At 40.1% G+C, this 10,916-nt stretch overlaps 1 protein-coding gene across 1 annotated transcript; it reads left to right on the top strand.

Annotated features, from left to right (window-relative positions):
- Window positions 1-84: 84 nt before the first annotated feature.
- apex2 (APEX nuclease (apurinic/apyrimidinic endonuclease) 2) lies at window positions 85-4,127 on the top strand. Its single transcript, XM_054789218.1, has 6 exons — window positions 85-256; window positions 347-430; window positions 547-727; window positions 800-949; window positions 1,815-1,884; window positions 2,148-4,127. Exons 1-6 carry the CDS (start codon window positions 142-144, stop codon window positions 3,183-3,185), a joined length of 1,638 nt encoding a protein of 545 aa, XP_054645193.1. The 5' UTR covers window positions 85-141; the 3' UTR covers window positions 3,186-4,127.
- Window positions 4,128-10,916: the final 6,789 nt, after the last annotated feature.

Genomic DNA, 10,916 nt, shown 5'->3' with positions numbered 1-10,916 from the left:
AAATATGTCAAAAAATAATGTGATATGGTGATATCGACGAAGACATATACATCCGCATGAAGGTCCCTCCACTTCCGCCGTACTTCCGGGTGTGCACACTGCTTTGCGGTCCTGAGTTTGTACGGATTTTCAATACACACAATGAAGGTTGCCACCTGGAATATAAATGGTATACGGACATTCAGATGTCAGATGAAAAAGACACTCGATGCATTGGACGCTGATATTATATGTGTCCAGGAGACCAAAGTGACAAGTAAGTGGTTTGATTATTACGAATATGGTAAAAGCGGGCTCATTAATACAACAAATACAGTGACTTTGTTTGTCCTATTTTAACTCCAAGGAGACCTGCTGGATGAAAGAACTGCCATCGTCGATGGTTACAACTCCTATTTCAGTTTCAGTCGGGGACGCAGCGGCTACTCAGGTTTTTCATAATATCATTGAAGCAATTTTTAATTACTGTTGTGTTTTTGAATGTTTTTGTTATCTATTCACCGTAGTCCACTCACGTTAACAGTACCTTACACTTACTGTGCACAGGGGTTGCCACTTACTGCAAAGACAGTGCTACTCCGTTTGCTGCTGAGGAGGGGCTCACCGGTCTGTTGACCAATCATGAGGGGGCTATTGGTTGCTACGGTAATCACTCAGAGTTTACTGATGAGGATCTGCAGCTTTTAGACAAGGAAGGACGAGCTGTCATCACACAACACAGAGTCCGGTAAGAAAATGTAATTGGATGTACAGTATATTGATGTCTGTATTTGCTGTTGATTATTGTTGGTCCTTGCAGGTGTTCGGACAACATACAGTACAGCACGGTTACGGTTATAAACGTTTACTGTCCCCGTGCTGACCCTGAAAAGCCAGAGCGGAAACAGTTCAAACTGCATTTCTACCAGCTGCTTCAGAGCCGAGCCGAGGCTATACTGAAAAAGGGAAGGTGAGGTATCGTCCTATAGTCATACCACACATATGTGAACTAGATAAGCTACACACTTGCCAATTGTGTTTGGGGTATATAATACCCATTTAATACTATTTTACAACAGTTTTAAAACAATATTATATCCAAAGTGCATTGCCCAAAATGCTAGAATTTAGAATGTTTACAAGCTATTGTAACGCCAACACATTGTTTTGTGTCTGTCGCTTTAATGCTAATGTCCATATCTGTCTCCAACAGAGTGTGTGGCTCCAAGAAGGGCCATTGTGCAATTTCTTGACTTATTACATATACATTGTAACTCTGCACTTGTCCAACGTGATAGATGCAATATATCACATACAACAACATAACATAAAGGAGTGGGATAGGAGGACAGGAACCTTAGCAATGCTAGCATAGCACATTTTAACAGCAACCTCATGCTAAGTTAGCCTGTTCACTGTAGAAAAACAAAAACAGTGTTCCCTCGTTTATTGCGGGGGATACGTCGCCAAAATCGCCCGCAAAAAGTGCAATCCATGAAGTAGCCAACTTTATATATATACTTATTTAAATATGCAAAAACAGCTCCTGCGTTTGCATCTGACTGACGTATAGTTGGTAGCGATCCAGGCTCATCTAGCAAAGGTGTGTCAGAGGTATCATGTCCAAGGAAGGAGGGTTTTTTTTTCTTTTTTTGTCATGAGATGAAGACCCAGAGCTTCAAAAGAAAGCGTTTTAGCACCTTTTCTCACAAAAGTGGAGCAAACAATTGAGGGAGATGATAGAATTTCTCATGTTGTGGCTCGAGTAACACATATTGACATAAAAACCCTATTTTGACCTTTAAAATTAATTGTTTTTCCATCCTGTTTTCTAGCCATGTCATTGTTTTAGGGGATGTAAATACGTCTCATCGTCCAATTGACCACTGTGACCCCAATGAAATTGTAAGTATAAAGTTAGACTATTGTCTTTTCTGTGTATTTGATGTAAAATAAACATATGTACAGTATGTATATATACCGAAAGAATGCAGATGGCCTATTTTGCAATATTTGATTACACTGTAATGCTCAACTTTCCAAGCCTCAGTAGTTGTAAATAAAATATATTCACACTGAATAGCTTCAAACTCTAAACATTTCAAACCGCTCATATTATACAGTATATAAAATAAGCTCAAATAAATATTTTTTCTGTCATACCTCAGGATGACTTTGAGGACAACCCTGGTAGAAAGTGGCTTAACAGCTTTTTAAGGGATGAAAAAGCATCTGAATCAACAGATTTCCTCCATGGTGGACAGTTTGTTGACACCTTTCGCTATTTCCACCCGACACGCACGGGTGCCTTCACATGCTGGTCCACTCTCACGGGGGCACGTCAGACCAACTACGGCACACGCATTGACTACATCTTCGCGGATTATCAGCTCGCAAAGGAGCAGTTTACAGAAGCCGACATCATGCCGGAGGTGGAGGGCTCGGACCACTGTCCCGTATGGGGGGCACTCAGGTGCTCTCTGCTGCCCAGCTCCAAGCCTCCCCCTCTTTCTACCTGCTACCTGCCAGAGTTTGCAGGCAAGCAGCAGAAACTCTCACGCTTTCTTGTTAAAGTGGACCAAAAGTCAAGGGATGCATTACCTGGATCTCAAGAAGAAGGGGAAAGAAGGGAGAACATAAATACACCTGCAGCGGGGAATGTCTCTGCTACAAAACGAATAATGAGCATAGAATCTGCTGTGCCAAAGACCAAAAAGGCCAAAACAGTTAAGGCTTCCTCAAAGCCACAGGGCGATCTTCTTGCCTTTTTTAAACCCAAAAATGAAAAACAGCTTGGCCTGAGTGAAGTTCGCTCCCCACAAAGTTCCCTCAAAGCGCCACCAATTGGGGATGGCCTATTCAAACCTGACTGCTCTGAGCTGGTGCATCATGTTTTGCCACAGATGGACAACACCAGCGCCACGCAAGACAAGCAGGAGAAGACGCAAGCTGAAGACTTTGGCACACAGACAACAAACCCACATGGCAGCAAAGGAGCATCGTTACTGTTTTGGAAGTCTGTCCTTCACGGGCCGCCCCCGCCACCCGCTTGCAAGGTTCATGGCGAGCCCTGTGTGCTGCGTACTGTTAAGAAGGACGGGCCGAACATGGGCCGACAGTTCTTTGTGTGCGCCCGCCCTCAAGGGCACGCTGCCAACCCAGAGGCTCGGTGTAATTTCTTTGCGTGGGTTGACAGGAGGAAATGACATGTTAAATGAAAAAGACTCCACTTCAAATGGCCCAACATTTATGTTGTTTGAGCTGTTTCCCTTTTTTTAATCTGAATAAAATGGTGTTTTATTCTACTTTAGTTTTCCTTAGATTTATGTAAAGTCATTTGCAATAGTTTAGCAACTTCTTGAGAATGTGGCTTGTCTTCATTGTCAAGCGCAGGCTAACAAAAATCTTAGGATCCCACGATGCAGGGTGAGCAGGTGCATAAGGTGCGTGACTTTATTACAACAGATCCTCAGGGAGAAAAGGTAGCACAATGTGGCTACGACCAAAAGGGTGTAGAGCAAGGCAAAGGAGTAACAAAAAGTCACTGTGGCGTACGGCCGACAGGAAAAACACTAACCTTAGTGCAGGGAAAGAAAAACAACTAGTTATCGCCGGGATGGCACGGCAGCAAGAAAAATAGGTTAGCACAAGTCACAATCAGAGAACATAGAACTTGGAGGATAGGCTTGGTTGTAGGCAAGAGGCGACGACAATCAGGCACCGGGCCGCAGCCATCCAGCGGCATAAGAATGGGAGCAGGTGATTAGTGGCAGGTGTACTGATGGGATTCCAGCTCCGCCTCAACAAGTACTACAGAAAGAAGACAACAGGCGGGAGCAGAGCGACAAGAATCATAACATTTATTTCAGATCAAAGCATTTTATTGATACTCTCACTGCCCACTTTTTAAGGTACACCCATTAGCCAGCCCTACCCAGTGTGGCGCCCTTGGCGAGATTTTATACGCACCCCCCTCCATGGATAATTTACATATGCTTACAAAAGAAATGGAATGGCACTGTTGTTACCGTTGTCTTTAATTTGTAAGATAATGTAAAGCACCCAATTTACATGCTTCACAAATTCCACTCACCAAAAGTATATAAACGTAACACTTTTTTTTTGCTCCCATTTTTGATGAGCTGAACTCAAAGATTTAAAACTTATGTACACAAAAGGCCTATCGCTCTCAAATGTTGTTGACAAATCTGTCTAAATCTGTGTTTGTGAGCATTCATCATTCATGATTCATAATCTATCCACCTCACAGGTGTGGCATATCAAGATGCTGATGAGACAGCGTGAATATTGCACAGGTGTACCTGAGGTTGGCCACAACAAAAGGCCACTCCAAAATGTGCAGTTTAACTGTATTGGGCGTGGTCCGGAGGTGTCCAAAAACCAGTCAGTATCTGGTGTGACCACTATTTGCCTCAAATATCATATATTGTTCGTAACCTACGCGCCTTCCCAAGTCATAAACCCACTGCCACCATGGGCCACTCCATCCACAACACAGGTGCATTTTACTGTATTGATGGCATTTTGAATGCACAGAGATACTGTGACGAGAGCCTGGGGCTCATTGTTATGTCATTCATCCACAAGCCTCACCTCATGTTGCAGCATGATAATGCATGGCTCCATGTTGCAAGAATCTGTAGAGATTGCCTGGAAGCTGAAAACATCCTAACACTTGCATGGCCAGCATACTCACCCCACACGTCACCCACTGAGCATGTTTGGGATGCTCTGGATCGGTGTATACAATATTTGGGACAAATGGTGGTCACACCAGGTACTGACTAGTATTCGGACCCCTCCGGACCATCCCCAATACAGTTTAACTGCACATTTTGGAGTGGCCTTTTATTGTGGCCATCCTAGGCACACCTGTGCAATATTCATGCTGTCTCATAAGCATGTTGATATGCCACACCTGTGAGGTGGGGAACATGAATGATGAATGCTCACTAATACAGATTTGTGAACAATATTTCAGAGAGGCCTTTTGTGTACATAGAAAATGTTTTAGAGCTGTGAGTTCAACTCATGAAAAATGGGAGCAAAAACAAGTGTTGTGCTTATATTTTTGTTGAGTGTACAAATAAATACAAACAAATTTGAAATACAATTTTAAAAAACTCTTACGTCAAAATAAAAATCCTGTAATTAAGTGAATAAATAATGATTGTAATAAATTATAAATCAATATTAAACAATTTAAATAACCACATAGTTTGCACACAATAGCTCTATATACAGTGGTGCGAAAAAGTATTTGCCCCCTTCCTGATTATTATATTTATTTTTTTTTTGCAGGTTTGTCACACTTAAATGTTTCAGATCATCAAACAAGTTTAAATATTAGTCAATGACAACACAACTGAACACAAAATGCAGTTTTTAAATGGATTTTTTTATTATTAAAGGAGAAAAAAAGCAAACACTGCAAAAAAGGGCTGGACAAATATAAGATAAAAAGTGATTAAAAAAAAATACTGAAAACTAGTGAAATGATCTGTCAATGCAGCAAGTAAATTTTACTTGGTAAGAAAGCCTAAATTAAGATTTCTATATATAGAAATATTCAGGACCGAAATCCTAGATTTAAGATTTTTATATCTAAAAATAAGCTGGACCTTTAAGATGGAAACACTTATTTTTACAATAAAATACTGATTTTTTTTTTTTACCATATTACAACCAATAAAAATTAAAAGTTCCTAAAATAAGAAATATTTTTTAATTTTTGTACAAAAAATATTTTTAAGTGAAAATTACTGTACACAATAATAGTGTAAAGTAATAAAGTTGTATCCTGTCATTGACAGATCTTGAAGTAAGTCCAAATCCATCTTAAATGCAAAAAAGGGCTTGCCAAATAGAAGATAAATAGACTAGATTTTAGGAAAAAATACTTAAAACTAGTGAAATTATTTGTCTATGCAGCTAGTTAATTTTACTCAATAAAAAATCCTAAATTAAGATTTATATAATCTAGAAATAAAGAGGACCTTAGATTTTCCTATAGGCACACAAGCATTCATACCTATGGACAGCATCGCCACTTAACCTAACATGCATATGTTTGCTGTGTATGTATTGTGTGTGAGTACGTTTTTAAAGGGATAGTTTGGATTTTTTTACATAAAGTTGTATGACACTGCACGGTGGCCTAGTGGTTAGCATGTTGGCCACACAGTCAGGAGATCGGGTTCGAATCTCGGCTGGGCATCTCTGTGTGGTTTGCATGTTCTCCCCGTGCATGGGTTTTCTCCAGGTACTCCGGTTTCCTCCCACATTCCAAAATAGTAGTTTAATTTAATAGTAATAGTAAATAAATAGTAGTTTAGTTTAATTGGCGACTCTAAATTGTCCAGAGGTATGAAAGTGAGTGTGAATGGTTGTTTGTCTGGCGACCAGTGCAGGGTGTACCCCGCCTCTCGCCCGAAGTCAGCTGGGAGAGGCTAGAAAATGGATGGATGGAAGTTGTATGACATCCCCATGTATTGGCCCAGTTGTGGTCGGAGATCAGTGACGAGGAACGTAGTTCTGCTGTGGAACACACACATAAACAAGTTCCATCACGGAGGAAGATGCCAGCGTCTTCATCACATACACAAGAATGCACGGTTGCAGGGTTATGGCGGGAGACAATTATAACACTGAGCGATTTGTGAGGTCTCATGTTTTTGAGGTGGCATTTTTGTGATGCTAATGTATTGCATATTATTTTGAGAAAATCTTTACTTAAATGGCCCCAGCAAGTAAGCGGAACTACGTTCCTCGTCACGGATCTCCCATCAGAACTGGACTCACGGGCCAATTGGGGGGTAAGTCACTGCTGGTGTAGTACACTGCTGATGGGGATGTCACACAACTTCATGTCAAAAAATCCGAACTTTCTCTTTAAATTTATCAAGTTTATTCTTAATTTAAGATCTGTTGTTGAAGAATAGCCCAGATAAGGTTTTTAGCTTGTTATTAGAAGAAATAACAAAAAATATCTTCATAAGTATTGGCTAGCTATACTTTCGTAATATAAGGTTATTTTTCTCAAGTGAAAATTGCCAGACAAGATACTTTTTCTTTTTGGGAAAAAAATGAATCGTTGCTTAAAATTGAGCTTTTTGTTACCTTCTTGAAATTCAGTTTTTGCAATGGCATTGATTATACTTTATGCTTTTCTGTGAATTTCAGGGAAACTGTGTTTGTGCCAACAAAATATCGCTTGTGTGATATTATTGCCCAGAGAGCTCAAGCTGAGATTTTGTCATTCATCTGTATTGATCATCAAAAATTGTTTACAGTATGTCATTACCTTTCTGCTTAATAAACTGAATGTTGTAACGTTGCTTAGCAGTTCTTAATTTAAGCATCCAGTGGATGTTTTGCAATCTTTAAACAAGGTTTTATTTGTTGGGAAAACTAAAATAACTTATTTTGAGAGTTATTTGCTCAAGTTTAACATTTCTGAACTGAACTACAATTAACTTAACTAAAATTAATGTTATACTGTAAAGTCAATGAGTAAATAGCCCTTACAACTATGGAAGTGATCTAACATGTCTAGAAACAAGATTTTAAATCTTGGCAAGTGGCAAATAATTTGCAGCGAGTCTACATGGCCCTGTGTGAAAAGGTGATTGCCCCCCCACCCCTCGTTAAAACATAACTGAGATTAATTGAGATGTATCAGTCAGGAAAAGGTTCTCAAACCATTTTTACAGCTTTGGGACTCCAGCGAACCACAGTGAGAGCCATTATCCACAAATGGTGAAAACATGGGACAGTGATGAACCTTCCCAGGGGTGGTCTGCCAACCAAAATTACCCCAAGGGCGCAGTGATGGGTCATCCAAGAGGTCATAAAAGACCCCACATCAACATCCAAAGAACCCCAGGCCTCACTTGCCTCAGTTAAGGTCAGTGTTCATGACTTAACCATGAGAAAGACACTAGGCAAAAACGGCCTGCATGGCAGAGTTCCAAGATGAATACCACTGCTGAACAAAAAAAACATTTAGTCTCATCTAAATTTTGCCAGAAGAAAAACAAAATGAAGACTTTGGAGTGGTCCAGTCAAAGTCCTGACCTGAATCCTCTTGAGATGCTGTTGCATGACCTCCGCTTCATGCTGGAAAACCCTCCAGTGTGCCTAAATGACAACAATTCTGTAAAGATGAGTGGGCCAACATTCCTCCACAGCGCTGTAAGAGACTCACTGCAAGTTGTCGCAAACGCTTGATCGCAGTTGTTGCTGCTAAGGGTGGCCCAACCAGTTCTTAGGTTTAGGGGGCAATCACATTTTCACACAGGGCCATGTAGGTTTGGATTTTTTTCTCCCTTAATAATAAAAACTTTAATTTAAAAACTGCATTTTGTATTCACTTGTGTTGTTGTTGACTAACATTTAAATTTGTTTGATGATCTGAAACATTTAAGTGTGACTAACATGCAAAAAAATAAGAAATCACAAAGGGGGCAAACACTTTTTCACACCACTGTATCAGCTACAGTACATTTACATTTGGGACAACTATATTAAAAAACTAAATACTAAAGCTATATAAAATACCTGCACCGTATACAGCTATATGCAAAACTATGTACAAAAATGATGAGTGCTGGAGACTTAAGAAGTCTGCCTTGCCAAAGATAATACTGATACTTTTGATTGACAATGACAGTACTCATTTAACAATATATTTATTATTGTATATTGCTGTGGTGTAGAACTGCACTGCATCATACTGAGTGGTGCTGCCAATATTTTGGTTACTTTCTTTACTAGGGGTGGCACAAGGTGAGATGATACATGAGTTTGGATCTCCGAGATGAGATTACTTTTAAGAAAAGTAAAATGAAAAAATATATGACAAATATTGCAATCTACTAAGTTAATTCTACTACGTTGCATTTTTTGTGTATGCTACTGGCCCTGCCTCCACTGAGACAAAGAGACTGTATGACAAAAGGGCTCACTCCGTTCATACCACTGTTCTATAGAACAAATGCGCCAAGGTCGCTGAAACCAATGCACAGAGCGAACCCTCTTCCTACCTGTTTGAAGGGAGGAGTTGAGTTGAGGAAAACAGACACACATGCCCATGGCAATACATTGAAGCGGGCAAAATGATCGTGTTCAATTTCATTTATTGTGTGATGAATTCATTCATTTATTATTGTCCCAGGCCTAGTGCCTGAATGAGAAATTTTGTCGCGTTTTAATCTAGCGAGATCTTGTGACACTCCTATTATTTACCCACTCAAGAGGCACAAAATACTCGAAGCAACTATCATTGTAGTTTTATACCACTGCAAACCACATTAATTAGCATAGGTACATTAGAACATGTCAACCTAAGCTTTTGTAAAGGCAGATGTTTTAAGACTTAAGTTGTATTGGGTGGAGAGTATACAGCAGGGGTCACCAACGTGGTGCCCGCGGGCACCAGGTAGCCCCCCACGACCACGAGGTGCCCGCAAGCCTGCTTTTCATTCAGGTTTTCAGTTAATAATGAAAGAACAGTAGAAAGAAATACATTCTGAAATACAAAATGTGAGTTGTGGACACACCATGTTCTGGTAAAACAAGTGCTATTCGCTTTGTTTGGGTTTAAAATAAGCTCTGAAAATAAATGTTACAAAAATGAGTAGCTCTTGGCCATTTTCATTTTGTAAAAGTAGCTCTCACAAGGAAAAACGTTGGTGACCCCTGGTATACAGTATGTTAAAGCTTTTAATAGAGAAACACGGTAGTTGACAGGTTTCTCACATTTTTATCATATTTGTAAACATTTTTTTAAAGTCTTTTAACAGATTTAATCATGCCAATTTTAAGTCAGATCTTTTTTTATATATATATAAAAAAGAACAGTGTGACTGTACCTATGTATCAAATGTGTATTGATACCCGACAAGGATTGTGGGTTTAAGAAAACTGGCTCACGTGAATGTTAGTTATCGTCATATACAATGTATTTTTTAACCCTGATCCTGCTGCATCTTAGTGTGTCTCCTACAGATGGCACTGTAGTGAGCTGCAGACACTATGAGGCTCCCTAAAAGGAATTACATTTGCGCCTCACTCTTTTAATAGACTCCACCAGCTGTACTCACCAGCTGTATCTTTACCACAATTTCTGTTCAGTGTCTCAGTAATATGATTTCACCCTGAAAGTGAGAGAAAATGTGGATCATTGCAAGTAGCTGAGTATCATGTGTGCCCAGGGCATCCTGCAGGAAGTGGGAGTAGCTTGTGACATGACAGGATATGTCTTCATGCAAACAATTGCCGCCTCCTCTCCTCTCTCTTACTCTCCTATTACAGCTGAGAAGTAGAATTTCTTGTGAACCAGCAGGCTAGATCTTCTCTTACTCTATAAGTGTTTGCCCTTAGGGATGGCTCACAGTTTGTTGGAAAACGCTTCAAGAAACTGACTCTGCTGTCTCAATATTTGGACACCATTTTCTCATATATTTGACAAACAACAAATACAGCACACATGAGATTTTGAATAACTAGTACACACATTGCAAAAAACATGCATGTTAGTTTAATTGGCGACTCTAAAGTGTCCATAGGTATGAATGTCAGTGTGAATGGTTGTTTGTCTATATGTGCCCTGCGATTGGCTGGCGACCAGTCCAGGGTGTACCCCGCCTCTCGCCCGAAGTCAGCTGGGATAGGCTCCAGCATGCCCCCGCGACCCTAATGAGGATAAGCGGCGAAGAAAATGAATGGATGGATGGTACATAAAAATAGATTGTATGTTAAATTAAGCTGATGACGTGTCATAAAGGTCACACAGTGAAGAATCTCTGCCATCTGTGTGTGCTCTCACCAAATGAGATGCATACATACTGCAGCAGATATGAGAATGTGCTTCCGTTTTGGGCAGTAACTCTCAACTCTCTCTTTGCCTGGGCAAA

Source organism: Dunckerocampus dactyliophorus, chromosome 1, assembly GCF_027744805.1.
Source record: "Dunckerocampus dactyliophorus isolate RoL2022-P2 chromosome 1, RoL_Ddac_1.1, whole genome shotgun sequence".
Taxonomy (NCBI): Eukaryota; Metazoa; Chordata; class Actinopteri; order Syngnathiformes; family Syngnathidae; genus Dunckerocampus; species Dunckerocampus dactyliophorus.
This window is presented reverse-complemented; position numbering and strand designations above follow the sequence as displayed.